General features: G+C 44.8%; 1 protein-coding gene across 3 annotated transcripts; it reads right to left on the reverse strand.

Moving 5' to 3' along the window:
* Nucleotides 1–7,628: 7,628 nt before the first annotated feature.
* LOC124469161 (sex comb on midleg-like protein 4) lies at nucleotides 7,629–19,309 on the reverse strand. Of its 3 annotated transcripts, XM_047022273.1 has the most exons (11): nucleotides 19,146–19,309; nucleotides 18,963–19,058; nucleotides 16,382–16,634; nucleotides 12,472–12,674; nucleotides 12,176–12,305; nucleotides 11,894–12,091; nucleotides 11,800–11,856; nucleotides 10,428–10,544; nucleotides 9,914–10,099; nucleotides 9,560–9,705; nucleotides 7,629–9,282 (listed from the first exon to the last, which is right to left on the reverse strand). In XM_047022273.1, exons 3-11 carry the CDS (start codon nucleotides 16,596–16,598, stop codon nucleotides 9,157–9,159), a joined length of 1,380 nt encoding a protein of 459 aa, XP_046878229.1. In that variant the 5' UTR covers nucleotides 16,599–16,634; nucleotides 18,963–19,058; nucleotides 19,146–19,309; the 3' UTR covers nucleotides 7,629–9,156. The 3 variants fall into 3 exon arrangements, with proteins under 3 accessions (XP_046878229.1, XP_046878230.1, XP_046878231.1); XM_047022274.1 differs by lacking the exons at nucleotides 11,800–11,856; nucleotides 11,894–12,091 and having other exon boundaries at nucleotides 18,963–19,307; XM_047022275.1 differs by lacking the exons at nucleotides 10,428–10,544; nucleotides 11,800–11,856; nucleotides 11,894–12,091 and having other exon boundaries at nucleotides 18,963–19,305.
* Nucleotides 19,310–19,553: the final 244 nt, after the last annotated feature.

A 19,553-nucleotide genomic window follows, 5' to 3' on the forward strand; every position in this document is an offset into this window, starting at 1 on the left:
GCTGAGCAGTGATAAGTAAAGACATTCCCATTATTTATTATAATAAAATAACGAAATCTTTGTCTGTGACAAAAGATTTAAATCCAAGTCAAGCCGCATATGTGCCTGTGTGACCAACATGAGGGACAATGTATTACCCTGTACAATACCTATTACTTTCAGCCTGATTAACTCTAGCTGTGGTTTGTTATGGACGGATTATCGGATAAGATAAAATAGTATTTACAATGTGTAACATACGTTGTACCTAAAAGGATTATGCATATGTGCACTCTCAGAATCTAAACACGTGTTACAGTTCCACCTGTCTAATACCCTAGTGACCTGTCTGTGTCCTTTTACAGAATCAGGCAGCAAGAACCACCCTCACAAGTACCCAGCTGTGTGTCCCCAAAGAGCGACAGGTCTGTGGAGCATCCTTTCCATGTCGGACCTCTGACCTATTATTATAATGTCATCATTAGTCCAAATGATTCAGATACTTAAGTTTTGTCTCTTTTGTATTGAAGCCCAAATCAGCCAAGGAGACAAGCTTCAGAAGTAGCCAGCCGTGTGCCCTTACAGAGAGACCGTTCTTTGGAATATCTTGTCCATTTCAGCGATGGAGACAAGCCTTCCCACGAGAAAGGGTATGTACTTTATTTGCTGACCACTGTTTTAATGATTGTCATTTCATTATGAGGACATTGATGTTATATACTACTGAAGTGCTGACTCAGGATCATCATGTTCTATTTTTATTGGAATTTATTCAGAACAAATAGCCAGGCTTGCAATGACAGTGTCTGGTTAAAACACACTAAACTCCTTTCACTAATTCATGGTGATCCCTACGTCACCTGGAGTTGAGAAAATGAGTTAACGGTGCCATCTAGTGGCATGAAATGGTATGATATTATTTACATTTATGTCCCCAGTGATCAACAGGAGGACGAGTCGGACCGGAGTCATCTTGAGGACTTATCCACTGTATGTTATTTGGTGGTTCTAATCTCAATAGGACATTTTAAATAGTTTCATATATTTTTTTTACTGTTTGACCTCACCTGATATCTTTGCTCTCTAAGTCGCTTGAGGAGATAGTCATCACTTTTGGGAAGAATGAGCTGAAGAAGTTCAGAAGGATTCTGAGTTTGATCTCCCAGAGGGCTTTGAGAGTTGGAGAGAAGACCAGGAAGATGTGTACCCTGGATGTCAGAAGCAGGAGGACAGTGGCCAGAGGAGGAGCTGTGAACATCATGCTGCATGTTCTCAGAAACATGAAGCGGAACGAGCTTGCTGACACACTGGAGAAAAGTAAGAGACCCTACATTCATTTTGAATAGCCCATTGATGCTATATGAGGCAAGTTGTGAGGATAAGGGTAACCAAGTTAAATGTTGTTATTAAAAATTAAAGGAAACTAGTGGCAGTACAAGCAAATGTTAAAACATCGATAGATGTTTTGTTTTTCTAGACTTGTAGGATGCCTAAAACATCTGGTAAACGAAACCCCTCTTTTTCTCCATTTAGATGAGCTTGCTAGGACCTAGGTCAACGCAAACTCAAATTTGAACTGAAGACATTTCAAACTGTGTTTAAGGGAAAAGCTAAACGAGGAAACCCAACACTTCTCTATAAGACCTCCACAGAGCTCTACATCACAGAGGGTGAGAGTGGAGAGGTCAATAGAGAACATGAGGTGAGACATACTGAGATGGCATCCAGGAAAACAGTACGACCACAAAGCGCCATCACATGCAACGACATCTTTAACCCCCCACTAGGCCAAACACACCTATCAGAACTGTTTTGACAAAAGGGGTGTCTGGCATTGAGAACTGTCTCTGTCCTTCTGGACTGGGCTGAGGGAAAAAGCCAATCAGGAAATTCAGTTCATCTTTCCACTCCCGATTCGAGAGCTGAATATGATGGAAGAAGAAGACCTTAGCTTAATCAGAAGAATCAGACCTATTCCTCAAAGATGTGAGTATTAACTGCGATGAAGTCGGTTATTAATAATAATGAAAGAACACTGACTTAACTTATTGGATAGAAAGTACTCTATAATTATTACTACCAACTGTACCTACATACAATATGCAACACAATACACAGTGGCCATACAACACAGTGGTCACAAATGTAGAATATTCATGATGATAAATCTTCCAAATCTACCTACGGGTATAAATATAGTACCCTGTCCTGGATGGATAGGGTCTGATTCACACATGTCTGCTGGTCCCAGGGTCTATTCCAGACCTACTTTTAAATCAATGGATAGTTAATGGATTTAGAGAAGGAAGGGAGGGTAATAGAGAAAGCAAGTATGAATAGTTCAAGTCTGTAAGTGGAAAGATGGGGAGATGGTGATAGTCAGATATGAGGACAAGAGAGAGATAACTAACCTACAGTATGCTTTTAGGAAGAGGGAGACATTCTACTGTGAACACTAATCATATATACTGTATCTTTGTCTCCTGCCTCAGATGCCTGTGAGCTCACACTGGACCCAAACACAGCATGCAACTCTCTCTGTCTGAGGAGAACAGAAAGGTGATACAGAGCGAAGAGAAGCAGCCGTATCCGAGTCACCCAGAGAGATTCGACTGGCCTCAGGTTCTGTGTGCAGAGGGTCTCACTGTGTGTTGTTACTGGGAGGCAGAGTGGAGACGTGGTTTTTATAGGAGTGACATATGAAGGAATCAGCCTAAAAGCAGGGGTCGACGACTGTCTGCTTGGACACAACGACAAGTTCTGGAGTCTGGAATGTAATGACAACAGTTACTCTGCCTGTCACAATAACAAGACTGTCAAACGTGTCCCTTTCTCTGGCTGCCACAGAGTGTATCTGGACTGGCCGGCCAGCACTCTGTCCTTCTACACAGTTTCCTCTGACACACTGACCCACCTGCACACATTCAACAGCACATTCACTGAGCCCCTCTATCCTGGGTTTAGGGTTTGGGTGTATTACTCCTCAGTGTCCCTGTGTCAGGTAGAATAGCCTCTTGTGTCCTAGAGGAACACTCCCGTTCAAACAACTGGCAGACACAACCCTGTGTTTTTGTATAATTATGACCGAATACAACAATTTAACTTCACATAAGTAAATTAAGTGTATGACTAGGCACATATAGGGGTGATTTAGATATGGTTTATATTTAGGGATTTTAGTTTGGGTTAAGAAGCTGTATCTTTGACCAATGCTGACATTCTACTGTTAAGTACATTGAACTATTATCTTCTTAGTCCATCCGGCACCTGTTGCACTACGCACAAGCCACCTTATTTGCACTATTGCCCATTCATATTCTTATTTTTACATATATTTTATTTATATTTTATACTGACTGACTAATGTACTTATTGAAGATCCATTTATGTTTATTGTTTGCACCTTCTGGCCACAGTAAATTCTGTGTGTAAACCTACATGGTGAATAAAACCAAATTCTGATTCTGAAGTAGCGTCCTATCTAAATACTGGTACTGTAGGATCTATTGAAAGACAAACAGCAAATGAATGGAAAATGTATAACATACAAACTTCTGTGGTAGTTGGTGATTGTAAACAAAGATAAACATGCATTAGTTAGGATGCAAACTATAAATTCAGTAGAGGCATCCCGGGTGGCTCACGGGATGTGTGAGCACCACTTACAATGCCTCGTCGAGTTGTCTGCATATCTGGTAACCACCACCAGGGGTCAGTATGTTATCGCGGCATCAGCTAGGTTTTAAAGAAGCCCTTCCAGTAGATCTTTCAGGTCTTACAATATCCCTAAGTAAATACAAAAAGCAATTTTTTTTTAAACCCACCAAGAACGTTTTTAAGGTGCAACTTTAAGTGAATCTTTGATATGTTGAAAGCATGCAACATTCAGGAACAAAGAAGCCAAAACCAAGCTACAGAATTCAAACACGTGTATTTACTCTAGCAGAACAGCACCCAACACACAGTTTACTACACCAGGACCAAACAGATGAATAAGTGGGCAGGAAGTACTGTGTGAACTTTGGTAAAGCGGAACACATCCAGCATCCGAGGGTACAGCACGTCCTCTCCGGCCAGCCCAGCTCCATGCAGACCACCTGGTCCCTGGTGGCTCCATCCCCAGTCCCAGTCTGGTCTTCCTCACAAGGAGCTGCACAACACAGAGTCTCAACCATGAGGTTAGACCACATCACCTCCACGTAGACACACACAGTAGCCAACTCCATGTGGAAACATGGTTCGGTCAATTGTAGGAGCTTGCTACTCCTGTGGTGTTGGTGAGTGTTTAGGATCATGAGGTGCCTGTTACTGCACTGGGTTCCTGGACGACAGGATCGAACCTGGTGCCCTGCAGCGTTTATCCAGCAGCATGATGGTTGCCAGCAGGTATAGGGGACGTCACCACTAAACCACACAGCTGCCTGGGCAGAGAGATGGAGGCTGGAGGTGGGGATGGAACTGGAGATGGGGATGGAGATTGAGCTGGAGAGAGAAAGAGGGTTGTTTTCAGGAGTAGATGATGCTGAATTATGAAGTGAAATGAAATCATCCGAACCACCAGGTCTTTTCTCGGGGTACAGAAACATTGCAATATTTAACGAGCAACCGAACACATTTCTCACGTTTGACTGCCATCCAACTTTTGGGAGAATGTATTCCTTGGATTCCACAACTGTACCATCCTTCATCTGACTTAGATACATTGTGGATGGTCGTCTCTGCCCTGCTTTCATTCCTGATGAGTGATCCATCTCTATAGAACTCAGCACTGAGCTTTGTCAGAGTATCCTCGGGTCTACAACATAGAGTCAATGATTCTCCTTCAGGCACAGGATGAACTGGACTCTTCAGGATCGTTCCTAACCCTGCATATCACAGCACCAATCACAAACAAAGATGCCTGTCAATCATTTGGAAGGAAAAGAACAATGGCGAACCAAAGTCAAGCCCGTTTCCTGGATAAAAAAAAAACGGGATATCGTTGAACTAACAAAAATCATGGAGGCAAGTCTTACGCTAGCCATTGCACATTCCTCTTTGAAGTTTTCTTCTTTAAAATATGTAAATGAGATTTCAGCATTTTCTCTCAGAAGGAAAGCACAATGTGATAAACGTTTTGTTATGCTATGTCACTATGACAGCACCATAAAGTGTTGGTACCAGGGTTCAATACACGTGTGTGTATGAGTAGACTTACCCACTGATATGTTGACTGGATGACTGCAGACTCCTGTTTCCGACTCACACCAGTACACACCGCCATCTTGATATGGCATCGGTGCGAGGGTGCATGTCAAAAGGAGACAGGGGATTGGGGTGAGAGTCTCTTGACTCTCCAACCTGTAGGCGTCCCCTGCACCTCACAGATCAGTAGGAGAGATTCACCCATGACATGCTGAACACTGTCAGGACTGATGATCCGAGAAGCAGATGGAGATGGACCTGGTGAGAAAGAGAGCATGAGAGAGAGAGGGAGTGGAGGGAATGGAGGGGAGAGAGAGAGAGAGAGAGAGAGAGAGAGAGAGAGAGAGAGAGAGAGAGAGAGAGAGAGAGAGAGAGAGAGAGAGGGAGAGAGAGAGAGAGGCCGAAAAATCAAACAAGACAGTAGAGGGCTCATTGGTCAGAATATCCATCCATAACTGCTACTGAAAGAAAACCGTACCGTATCACCAGTTCAGACACTACATACATTTTGCAATGAGAGACTTACCCTCGACATAGACAGGTTGAGGCTTGCTTTGTCCTGTGTGATAGACGGGCTCTCCTCTTCCAGCACTACATATGTAAAGCCTTGTCCTATCTGAACCATCAGAACTGAGAGAGTAAGCCCCAAGACGGCTGTCTACCAGCTCCACTTCAGAGAAACCCTGGTACGATGATGGAGATGGTACTCTTGAGCTGAACCAGAACATTCTCCTGTCTGTAGACGAGGAAGAAACCTCACTTCTCAGATTCACAGAGTATCCACCAGCCAGCCAAGGAGTGGGAGACACAGGCAGGTGGGCTACAGGCGTCGCTGGAATGGAAGAGAGATGCACATTTGTTCGCTTCTGAGGTGGTATTCACATCTTGAAAGGAGTAGAAGTGAATTGAGAATGGAGATAGAATCTTCACCATTTATTGGATGACTGAACCACATACTGAGTGTATCTCAGGTCTACAATATCATTTACAGGTCAGCAAACTCCAGGACACATTCCCTCAACTGGTCTACCGGTAGTTGTGTTCATAACATTGATGAACTTCACTACATCACAGCCTGAAACTTCTCTGGGTTGCAGCTTTTAGAATATACCAGCCCTCGGGGTCTCTGTAGAAACATTTTCTACAGAGACCCCTCTAGTATTCAAGCATCTTTTTAAAAAGTCGACTGTCTAATGTTGTCAATAATTTCTGATTATCTAATTAAAACACCTCATCAACATTGCGTGTCTGTGCACAAACTGTAGAAGTCAGTGAGGCTGGACACAATAGCCGATCTCTCGATTTTCAATCCATCAAATGGAACAAACTTCAGGGAAGACTAACAATCAAAGTGATGTCTATCACACTGCCTGGCCACAGAAACCAGAGGGTATGTTTAGGAAGTGAATCTCTGTGAACTGGGTACAAGAGTCGGTGATTGGTACACCGGTGACTTTGAGTGCTGAAGGGACAGCATGGCGTGACACACACACTTGACAGGTAGTTAAACTCACCTTGGTTGTGTCCGGAGTAGCTTAGTGCACTAGAAATCAGACAGAGAAACACAAACGGCTTCATTATCATGGAGCTAAAAAATAAATAAAACATAAAACAGTGGGAATACGCCACAGAACACATACTATGTAGCTTTGTGGAAAATAAGGAGCCATTTTACCAAGACTGCAACAGACAGTTTGAAATTCGTTTTTTAAGCTACTCTCACAATTAGTGCGGAACATTTGTTTGGGGTTGGATGAAATGGATGCCATACTTCACCCCACAGCATTTTATACACAAATCTAATTCTTACGACATAACAAAAAAGGCCATCTTCTTTGTCAAAGGACTCTGGTCTTCAGTATTTGTTGTGTGCAGTATTGCAGAACACTGATCATGCCTGTTGAGAGAATGTTCAAAGGAACGGGAGTGGAAGGATAACACCCTTACCATATCAGAAAATCTAAACTCAGTTTCCTGTTTTTAAGTCATGATCTAATTGATGACATACTCATCTCAATGTTTGCTCTAGTCACATCCTATGTACATTCAATGCCCATTCCCACATATCAATCTGCACCTTACACTTTGTATCTGTGTGCTATTTTTTTTTACTGCTATACAGGCCTGCTGTTATGTTTTCTGCTAGTGTGTCACTGATAGTTTTTACTATTCATGCCCCTTATTCTTAGTTCAGACTGCTCGTACTGCCAGTAAGACCGGCTGTACAGTACCTCTCCCACCAGGGTGCCAAGATCAGAGAACCAGGATTTCTGCTCGTTCAGTGGCCAAGCTTGGGAACAAGGCTCCTGTACTAACAACCTTTCCTACAATGGAAAGCTAGCCCAAGGGGTGGCAACCTTGATTCCTTCTCTAAAACACTCAGAGGAAGACAAATAACCAAGAAGAGAATACTAAGATCCATCATGTGAATCCAACAAGGACCAATCCAAATAACATCTGTTGGTATCACTGTTTTATTTAGGTCTCATTTCATAAGGCTCCCTTGTGTTTTATTGACCTCTTAGCAGACTTGCAGCTTTGCAGTATCAAAAAAGTACAAAATGTCCCACTTTCCTTCACCTGCACACACGAGACCCAAACTGAGGGCGGATTTGACAGCGGTTTTCTATCATGTTATCTATCTGTTCAAGACAGGTCAGTGGGTGGGGTTGAGGAAGGACAAAGCAGAGGGTAGACACTCATCAACACTCGACCCACTTTTATGCGGTGATAATACGTTGAAACACAATCTTGAAAATCAGCATCCTTATTTACACACAAGCCACAGCAAATAGACAAAAAAAAGAAAGGTTGCCAGTTGTGTAGGAGTACATATTTTACAGCAGACCCAAATAAGTTGCATTGAGGCAAAGGTCATAGAGGGCAATTAACAAGCGTTTCGCTCTGTAACAGACACTACAGCATATTATTATAGATATAGCATACATAATGATGTTGACGTGATAAGAGTGTTGTCTGTTTTCAATGGCTGTGTATACAACACTATCTACTGCTCACACAAGTTGAGGGTTTTTTCCGGGGATATCTTTCTAGGAGTTAAAAGTTTAAGTTTTGTTCCACAGCAAATTAGTCGTCAGTGAAATGTAAGTGTAAAATGTAGTACAGGTCATGAGCACAGCAAGATGCACAGGCTGATACTGTAGGAAAGCTACATTGCTGGACACAGACACTGCCGGCGTCTTTCTTTAGCAAACCAGGGTAGCCCAAATGGTCAGTGATGTGCATTTTACCTCCGTTCACTTTGGCCAGACAAGAACTGCTACTGTACCACTCAGGCTACTCAGGAGTAGAAAGCACATCCGGCAACCCCATTCCAGCCGTTAACCTGTGATTGGTTGAGCCCCTTGTTGAGGTAATGCTTATTGGCTGAGCACTTTGTTACTATGTTTGATTGGAGGTGGATGGGGATCAGGTCTCCCTTTGGGTCACAGTTTGAAGAAAGTCCTTAATAGTTAACCACAAGTTCAACACAGTAAAACAATGTTCATTCTGAGGAGCAGTTTAGACACATTGCTGTGTAGGTGCCATGGAAATCTAGCAGAACCGTACATTGTTAAAATATCACCAGTTTGTCTTTGTAAACAAAAGAACATCTGCATAAAAAACCCATTGTGAGTTTCTGTGTGGAACATTAGAGCCCCAGTCTCATATAAAACAACGGTGAGATGAACTGGATCTGGTGAGCCAGCCAGTGAAGATAGAACCTCGTTGACGTCACGGCCTGTTGTCGGTGACTGAGTCCCAGTGAAACAGTTCAATGCAGATTAAAAGTGGTTTCCTCGGAGATAGGAACCACAAGCGTCTCAGGATGGATCAATGCTTGTCGATCAGGAGTCAGGAATGTCTGTGAATGTGAGTCCGTTCAGTTTGAACAAAGCCATAGTTCGAAGTGGCTGCCATCATTTAGATCAAAGGGGATTTTTGATTGAGCCTGTCAATAAGGAACAGGAGCAGCAACCGGACCTGTGCGGGTCAGAACCGGTTCTGTCTGAGCCTGTCGATGTGGTAGGACAGCTTGAGGGCCGGACCCAGCTTCAGCCCAAGGTACTTCATCATCATGTCACTCTTCAGCAGCAGCAAGGCATGGCCATCAATCTCCTGTCAAACAACACAGGAGGACATAGATCAGACCACCTGCAACAACCTGAATCACAAACAGAGACAAAGTCAAACAACCGTGGGTAGAACCCTCCGTGATGGAGGACCTCATATTGACTGCCAAACAGATGCAATTCCCGCCAACAGAGAACGCAGTCATTTTATAAATGCAATTTGGGGACTTGGGGGGAAAAAAACAGGCTGGACTGTCTCTTTAAGTCTTGATCATTTGAGTGAGTGTGTATGCATGAGGATGGGGTGTGCCTTCCGCACGCACGTGTTTCCTGAAGGCCTCAGCGTGGGGCCCCAGAGCCTGGGGGTCTGCATCCTTGATGAACCACACCACCTGATCCACGCCCCAGCTGGAGGGGTCCTTGCTGGGGGGCCGCTTGCCCTCCCCTGCCTCCTGGGATGGGTTGTAGGCTGTGGGGGTTAGGGTTACACGATTTGTTTGAGACTTGATTAGGACCTTGAAATGGTAGACTAGACAGTTCAGAGACTGGGGCATTTCCTGTTACCAGGGAAAAGGATTTGTCCCTGTATAAATGTATTATGGGTACCTAGATGCCTTCCACACAAAGCACACACACACACAAGTCTTTATCAGTTTTGTTTTCTTTGGGAAATCTACCGGGGCTGGACGCTTGTCTGCACATGCCCAGAGGGGCAGAGCCTCCACTGCTGCCACGGTAACCATAGGTGTGCTTGGGTGGAAAGGGTGTTGTCATGACGCTAAAGGCAGAGTCGCTGGGGTCGACCGCATAGCGTTTGGAGTCCACCGGATCGCACAGGAAGTCCTCGGGCATCGAGGTCTCTGCTGAAAGAGGGTGACAGGAAATGACCTCATAAGTCCAGGTGACGATGTGACAGGAAGATACTTGGGTGTCTAACAGCTTCTCAGCCTGGACACTTCCAAACAACTGAGAAACTGGCACAGACTGGTACCTATTTTTCCCATTACATTCATTTATGGTTAAGTGTAAGAATACTGAAGTTACATTTAATTCCTAGATATGAAAATAGACCCAATGCTAGAAGCACATAATTACTGTATATTACTGTATAATTACTGAACCTCTGGCATAAAAATACCAACATTACATGATGTAATGATAAAGAGACATCAACATATTTATATCTCTAACCTTGCTCTGTTGGTGTGTGTACCAATGCTTCCAATAAATGAAAAGTCAATAAGGGAGAAATAAATGGATGGTGGCAGCCTTTGAGAGCACATTTAGCAGATGTTAGATTGGCTGACCCTGAAGAAAGGAGAGAACAACTACTATCAAACACAAAGGCCTTCATGAAACATGACTCTCTTTCGTGGGTTTGAAGATTCCTAGTTATTTCCAAGTGGCTTTGAGAGAGCGAGACAGAGAGAGAGAGACAGAGAGAGAGAGAGAGAGAGAGAGAGAGAGAGGGAGAGAGAGAGAGACAGAGAGAGACAGACAGAGAGAGAGAGACAGAGAGAGAGAGAGAGAGAGAGAGAGAGGGAGAGAGAGAGAGACAGAGAGAGAGAGAGAGAGAGAGAGAGAGAGAGAGAGAGAGAGAGAGAGAGAGAGAGAGAGAGAGAGAGAGAGAGAGAGAGACACGTAGATGTGCTGTATGACTTCAAACCGTCCTCATTTATTTGCAAGCGCAAGACAGCGAGTCCCCGGTTGACACTACTTGAGATTCCAATTTCTGCCACCAATATTTGGGAGACAATCTTCAAATATTTGAGAAGTCATTTGCAGACATTCTAAACGAGCCAGAGAGGGGATAGATAAATAAAAGAGAGAGAGAGTAAGCGCCAGGCTGAGAGATAAAACACTTGTTCATGTTATGCAGGAGGCAGAAGGGGAGAGAATTGAAAGAGAATAACGTATTAATGCTTGACTGGGGCGTTTGAACAACACACAGGGCACTCTTTCTGATCCTACCCCTCTTTCTCCCTCTTACACACACACATATGCAAACACACACACACACTCACACGCGCGCACCGCGCGCACACACACACAAAGCGTTCTCTTTGCAAAGAAAAGAAAGCTCTTACTGTCATAAAGCAGGCATGATGCCGGGGAGGTTAAGCTAAACATTATGTTAAATCCTAACGAAGCTGTCACTAGAGAAAATAATGAATCCCAATGAATAGTCCCACTAGACCGTGCATGCGTGCGCATTTTTCATAGTGTTTGTTTTCTTTTGTCTGGCAGATTGGCATGCTGAGGATGGAATCCTCCTGTGAGTGTCGCCATGGTACTTAGAGATCACATTCACAGGAACTAACACACGCTCACGTTTTAACCCAGAATAACAATTATTTTTACATTTATTTAAAAAAAAAGTGTGTGCATTTCCAAGTGCTTTGTAGTTGTCTTTTTAAATGGATGTGTGAATAAATGAGTGTGTGTGTGTGCGTGTGTGCATGTGTGTACCTATGAGGACCTGTGGCATAGCAGAGTGGTGGACAGTAGGTATGTACCTGTGAGGACCTGTGGGGAGGCAGAGTGGGGGACAGTAGGTGTGTACCTGTGAGGACCTGTGGCGTAGCAGAGTGGGGGACAGTAGGTGTGTACCTGTGAGGACCTGTGGGGAGGCAGAGTGGTGGACAGTAGGTATGTACCTGTGAGGACCTGTGGGGAGGCAGAGTGGGGGACAGTAGGTGTGTACCTGTGAGGACCTGTGGCGTAGCAGAGTGGGGGACAGTGGGTGTGTACCTGTGAGGACTTGTGGGGAGGCAGAGTGGGGGACAGTAGGTGTGTACCTGTGAGGACCTGTGGGGAGGCAGAGTGGGGGACAGTAGGTGTGTACCTGTGAGGACCTGTGGTGTAGCAGAGTGGGGGACGGTAGGTATGTACCTGTGAGGACCTGTGGGGAGGCAGAGTGGGGGACGGTAGGTGTGTACCTGTGAGGACCTGTGGCGTAGCAGAGTGGGGGACGGTAGCAGCGTCCTGGGGGATGGAGCTCATGTCTGGCTCTGGCGTGCTGCTGGTCGGAGAGTTGGCCAACGATGTCATCACCATCCGCGGTTTCAGCTGTACACACACACAAAGCATCAGTGTACATTAACGCCCACCCTTTTAGGAAAGTGACAAGCCTCGTGATTGCGCTGAAATAACACAGTCTCGCACCATTAGCCTTTTCTGAGGCCAAAAATAAACATTCGTAAAGCCCCTGACCAGTCCTCTTCATTCCACACACCTTAAAGCCAGGCTTCCTGCCTCTCTTCTTGGGCACTTTGGGGGATAAGAGGGGCTCTGGGTAGTGGCTCTGGAACTCCAGCTTGCGTATGGGGGGGCGACCCCTTTTCCGCCCTGGTACCTTTCCACTGGGGCCCCCCACAAAGGCGGGGGCCATGAGAGGGGACTGCATCTCTGAAGCCTCAGACTGGATACTCATCAGACCTGGGGAGGTAGAAGAGAGAGAGGGCGGGCGGAGGTGAAACGGACGCAGAGATAAACCGAGAGAAAAGAGAAATATTTGAATTCATGCTTTTGTCTGAAACCCAAGTGAACACAGGAAGTGGCAACCAAAATTCAAACCCTGCAGATAATTTTCCATTGATAAACAAATTACCAAAACTCACTCCGCTATTTTTATTTTGCTAACCCCAAAAACCACTTCCTCTTCCGTTTACAACATTTAGTTGAGAGGCTTCAATATGCCTGAGGCAGTAGAAGGGTAAAACTGTAATAGTACCTTTCAATAATAAAAAAGGGTTATTGAGGTCCAACAGTGTTTTTAGTGTAAATAGTTATGGATTGGTTCTGATTGTGTCCTACTAATACTGTAGCAACAGACAAAACCACATCAAGCTCACCTTATATGCTGTGCCCCTCCCCCACTCTAACACTATATCCCCTCCCTCCCAGCTGTGTAGACTGCCCTAAATATGATTACAGACACACACACACACACACACACACACACTCAGACGTCTGCCTCATTCATTCATCCATCTCACCCGTCTAGGTACTATTATAATTCCTAGGTCTCAGGTTCATATCAAGCCCGGTGCAGCACTTTGGATAAAGGCGTCTGCTAGCCTTTAATTAAATAGAGGCTATATGTCATATTGTCTATCATCTATAGCTATAAACTGCTACACATACTCCATGTGCTTCTATCTCTCTCTTTCTTTCTCTCTCTCGAAGCTAGATATAGGCTCTGGGACTGAACGAGTCCGTCTAACCGCGGAGCAATGAGTTTCCATGACGATTAATTTAGACGCCCGCATGACCAAAGCACAGAGCCCTGATGTGTAAGATTGCAAAGTGTAGATCAAGCGGAGGTGTTTGTGTACGATAGAGACTGGGCAAGAAAGAGAGAGGGGGAGAGAGAGGGGGAGAGAGAGAGGGAGAGAGAGAGAGGGAAACAGATTTATTTGCAGCATTGTGCATCATGTGACGCACACGTCTTCCTTCCTCTCCTCCTCAACCATAAAACCAAGCTAAAATCACGTCTATTTCAAATGAATAATCAACGACTTACCATACATACAACCTCCGTTGACTTTTGATCCCAATCTCAAAGATGCAGCAATAGTCCTTTTATATCACAATATCCTTTGTGGTACAGTGTATCCGAGAGGCCGTACAGAGAGCACCTACTCCCGGCCTGTACAGCTCCACACTGCTGATGCACCGGCAGCACCCCCCCCCCCCCCCCTCCTCCTCTCTCTCTCCTCCCCCCTACACCATCATTTCCGTAGTCATAGAAACACGTCTCTAACATCCCGCAGCAGCCGTCTGAGAGCGGGTGGTGTGTGCGACACGACCTGTCGAATCGTAATTACTGTTATCCTACAGCTGCCATTTATTTATTTTATTTTCATTTCACTTCTATGTGCACAGAACGCTTTGCTATGCTACAGGACAGTGGATGGTAGTTCCACTGTTAAGCATGCCCATGAGTGCTGGTTCACTCAAGGATACAAACATCTAGGCCTGTTATTTTTTTTGAAATTATTATTATGTTTTCAAATGGTCTTGTTTGTAGTGGACGTGGTGTAGGGTGGGCTACGTCAAATGAAACCAATCCGGAAGGAACGCATCAGGAAATTATTAGCGAACCCCTGTGTTATAAATATATTTCCTTCTCAAATAAGACTCGGGACCAGTCCATAAAACACCCCCAAAAACAGTCAAACTAACTCCCCGCCTCACACACTAAAGGCTGTAGTTGCGCTCCCTCGTTCCCACTATCGATTAGTTACGCTGCAGTTGCTATGCCGACGCCGCCCCCGCATGAAAAGAGCCACTTTCTCGGTTTTTAACTCTCAATCAGAGGAAGGTTAAAACCACAAAGAGGGGATCAAATGCTGTCACACACACGTGCCTCTAGCGAAGTGTAAGCAGATTTGTCAATAGCCATGTGTAATGCGCAGACGGGCTCGCTCACAAGCTCCAAGTCTATTTTCTGGGGTAGGGACAGGGGCGATTCTAGGATCAGACTGTTAGTGGTGCTCAGCCCCCAATGAGAATGTTACATGAATGCAGTACAGTGCCTTGCAAAAGTGCTAAACCCCCTTGCTAATAAATCCCTAATTTCAGTGGATAACAATGAATTCATTTATGTATTATTTTGCAAAATATTGATTGAATGAATGAAAAAACTAAGGATGTCCCTTTCTTCATGAACTACCAGCATCAAATGATAATTATAATATATATATATATATTTTTTTTAATTCTTCTTTTTTTTTGGGTGCTGAGATTACATTTAGGGGTGCTTGAGTAGCCCTAAAAAGGGTCTAAAATTGCCACTGGGTAGGGACAAAGCAATGGGCACGTAATGCTTCACTCTGCGGAAACCTACAATAAAGTCAGATAAATATAGTATATAATATAGAGTGGCAACTATTGTAGAAAATCGTAGGCCTACATAGTGGAAGCACAGGTTCAAACGGACTGACGATTTGGTTCAACATGGTCTGGAGAACAGGGGGTGCGAGTTAAGGGGCGGCCTCGCACAGACGTCCTCTGACTCACACACACACACATGCATGCATAACTACCACCTACAGTCTGGTGTGACAGTGAGTCTTAGAGCTATAGCGTTAGTCCAGAGGGGCCCATCTGGCCAGTCTGAAGGAATTCATAAATCATACTAGTAATTACACTCATAGATTAATCCTGCCCAATACTCAATCGCCTCTATGCAATTATACCAGAAAGAGAGAGAGAGAGAGAGAGAGAGATACAGATCTTGCCGTTAAGGTAGACAAGAGAGCCTGAAGTCAGAAAAGAGGGGCTACAAGAGTCAGAAGGAGAGAGATACCCCCTTTTATCATAAATTGTAGTGTTTATATGAATGTGTTTCGCCCAATCTGATGAACTGCAGCCGCCTACAATATGAGAGACTAGTCTGTTTCAGATTATTCTTTTGCACACTATTTTGTTTGAATCTATTTTGTTGCAGAATACTTTGTTGCAGACTACAGGATGATTTCACCTCTGTAGATGAGGGAGGAAGTAAACACCTTGTGCTAATGTACATCTCTAAATGGCACACCTACAAACATGTATGCACACACACAGATGCAGACAGACACACAAACACACACACACGAACACATGAACACAAACAACATTAAACAATGGCAGTTTAATCTGTGAGCCTACGGATTGGGGCTGGTAGATGTGTGTGCGTGTGTGCACTAAATGGAAGTAACAATGTAACAAACACCCCTGAATGTATTTACGGCTCAGGCAGGGCGTCTCTATGGTAACAGACAGTGAAATCTGATCCTGCGCCATAGTCACATGACCAGGTGATAATAAATAAACGCATAAAATACAACGCTGTGTGTGCATTAACACTTTGCTGAGGCACGGCCTGCCTCTGCCTCTGCCTCTGCCTCACTCTCTCAGCCCCTCCAGCACCAACGCTACTGACGACACCGTCAGTGCAGAGGGATGGAGCAAAAAGGTGTCTTATTCTGAGTACAAAGGAAAATAACAAAGACAAATACTAAACACCTGGAGACACACATGAATCCATTCACTTACCTATGCATCTTAAAAAAAAAAAAAAAAAAAAAAAAAAAAAAAGATTTCCTGTTCTCACTACATTGAAAATAAAGTTGCATCCAAAGCGCCATGCTGCTTACTGTTGGAGCAGGTGGGCGGGGCTCTGTCCCGCAGTCGCCGCCCAATGGGCTCGCTCTCCGCCTCGCTCTCCAGGTCGACCAGGTGCCAACAGCCGCGCCCTTGGTCGTCACGGCGATCCAGCCGCAGCCTGAGCCGGACGCTCCGCACGCCCAGGACACCGGTGGGTAACCAGGCAACGGGGGGATGCTCCAGGTCCCTGCCTCCTCTCAGCCTCATGGCCTCAGAGCCCCGCCCAGTATGAAATACATCCCACTGGAGGACGGGGGGGAGAGAGAGGGAGGGAGGGAGGGATGGGGAGAGAGAGTAGAGGAGGGGGGGGGGTTGAGGGGGGGGGGAGTAAGAAGCAGGGACAGGGAAGACAGAGGGTGAGAGGTGAAAAAACGGAGGGAAGAAGAGGGAGCAATGCAGACGGGTGGAAGAGGAAGGAAAGAAGATTCACAGGAAGGCATCTCTGTTCGAGCGGTCGTCATCGGCTGCTGCAACGGGTTAGACTGCACTTCACAAACTCCTTTCACTCCCAGACTGCAGGTGATGCGCATGGGTTAAAAGTCTAGTCAGTACCCGCAGCACAAGTCTGGGTGGTAGGACATTCTGTACCATGCACACGCACGCACACACACACGTACACACACATGTACACGCGTACACACACGTAGGCACACACACTGCTAATCCCCCTTCACTCATCATCTACCAACCCATTGTTCACGTCTCATCATTAATCATCTTTCTCCTAAATTAATTTCAGCCCTTTGCCTCCTTTCTGACTCCTGCCCCTGAAGGAAATGACTTTGGGTGAGAGAGAGAGAGAGAGAGAGAGAGAGAGAGAGAGAGAGAGAGAGAGAGAGAGAGAGAGAGAGAGAGAGGGAGAGAGAGAGAGAGAGAGAGAGAGTTGTGCTGGCGTGTGCTTAATGTTGAAGTGTGTATGTGTGACTTTTACTATGAAAAGGAAGAGGAGAATGCGGAGAAACCAGTTAAAAATACATCAATGTGAAGATCTAAAGCATAGATGGCAGGATGTAAGGAACAAAAACAGGGTCAAGGATATGGGGAGGGCCAGGGACAGAGGGGAGGGACCAGAGAGAAAGAAAGAGGTGAGAGTGCGTGACAGATGAAATGCCCATAAAAGAGCAACAAGGAAAGAGTCAACTTAAGGCTTTTGGAAAAGAAGACCAGACAACAAGGATGAAACCACATCCAGATCGGACTTACGTTTCTAACGCTGAAAACATACAGATGTTCTAATTATGCAACTATGTAAGGAATCTCAAATATGTAGTTTAATGTGTAGTTTAATGTGATATATAACATATACTTTATGCAGTATGTATATATACAGTAAATACATTGTGTATATATATATGGGTGTATATATGTATACATCACATTAAAGTGTAACTAACTAAATATAGCAGAAACCTCCAGCAAACTACGCAAAAAGGGAAAATGTGATTTTTTTCCCCACCAAGGTACAAGGAAAACCTGGAGGCTACTTCAACCACAGAAAAAGATGAGCCTAGATTTGATTTGTTTAAATTGTGAGAACCAGTCAGGAGGTCACAGAAGGGGGGTTTGGGAAACTTACGCACACCAGGATTTGATTAGTTTCTCATAAATAAATTACTGCTTGAGGGACAACAAAGAACGAGAGAGAGAGAGAGAGAGAGAGAGAAAGAGAGGGGATCACATACTAAACAAAATCCTCAAAAATGTCCCTCATTTGCCATTCACCCCCCAACCCCCCCCCCCCCCCCTCACCACCACCACCACCCCCCCCACCGCCACCACCTCCTCCAGGAGAACATGTGAATGTGCTGGAGCCCTGCAGTGACAGAAGTCAAATTTCAGGACAGATTGAGCTCACCTGCGGAGAGAGGGAGTGGGTTGAATGGAGGGAATTGATTGTGACAACAACACTGTACTTTGTGTGTATGTGTATGGGTGTGTGTGTGTGTGCCCAACGAAAAGGACTGTACAGCGAAAGAGACCAGAAAACCACCAGAAAACCAACCAAATACAAACAATGTTGAATTAAATGGAGTAGTTAACTGCTGCCAGCCACGTGATCCTAAGGGTACTCCACTCATGCTCTGAGCACACGGTTGTCAGGCTGCGGGGATCTCAGGAGGAACTGGGCCATGTGGTTTGGATTTTGAAGTCTTTGGGGTACAGTGTTGCTGCATAAACATATCCGGCCATTTGGACAGAAACGCGTAGACTGTAACATGTACGCGATGAGGCCACGTTAGACCCTTGCGCGCACACACACAGAAACGCACATCAGCACGCAAAACACCTGAGTATGCAAGCACGCACGCACACAAGAGAAATTCATCAAACAGGCAGGGCCATATGCTTATTTGATAAGTCCTAAAGAGATACTTCAGGTCAATATCCACTACACGAGAACTACACAATGACCTACCAGGCAGTTAATAGACTAAATAATGAACATGCAATTGCCCTTCGTTCTAAAGCACCAGCCTATTCATGGTACATTAAATTAGGCTACATCTTCTACGTCATGTCAGCAAATATGCATGAAATGTGCTAAAGAAAAAATTGTAAGTGTTATTTTACCTTGTCGATGGAGGACTTATTAGTAAGGAAAACAAATAATCGCCATGAGATAACGACTCGCTGGAACAGGCACGGGACTCCAAGCAGGTTCCACCCCTATAGATGCGGCAGAAAGTAAGCACCGTGGGCCGAGGTTTTGCCAGCAACAATCGAAGTCGTGTTGATCTGAAGCGGTAAATCTACCAAGTTCTCTCGAACTCTTGGGATCTAATTAGCGGTTATGTCTTCGAGGGTTAGTGGGCGCAATAATATCAGTATCCATGGTTGTGGAAATGGAGGAGAAGCCGATGAATGTTTCAGTTTCCCGTTGTAGCCTCTTTAATGTTGCAATTCGCATTCGCACCTGCATTCAGTCGAGTGAACGCATTGTAAATAAATAAAATAAGACTTGATTTTGAGTGGTTCCGTCTCAGCTAAGAATGTATTGGTTATGTGGGAGCGAAATCTTTTCATTTAAGATGGAATGGCACATTCAGCAGATATGTCAGCGGTTCTATGTTAAACTAAAACGGTAAACGAACTGGTTGGGAAAATATTTTCCTTTTAATTGCCATGGCCTATGGGAATCCCTAGCCCGGATGGAGAAAATAA

The sequence above is a fragment of the Hypomesus transpacificus genome, chromosome 6 (assembly GCF_021917145.1).
Source record: "Hypomesus transpacificus isolate Combined female chromosome 6, fHypTra1, whole genome shotgun sequence".
NCBI lineage: Eukaryota > Metazoa > Chordata > Actinopteri > Osmeriformes > Osmeridae > Hypomesus > Hypomesus transpacificus.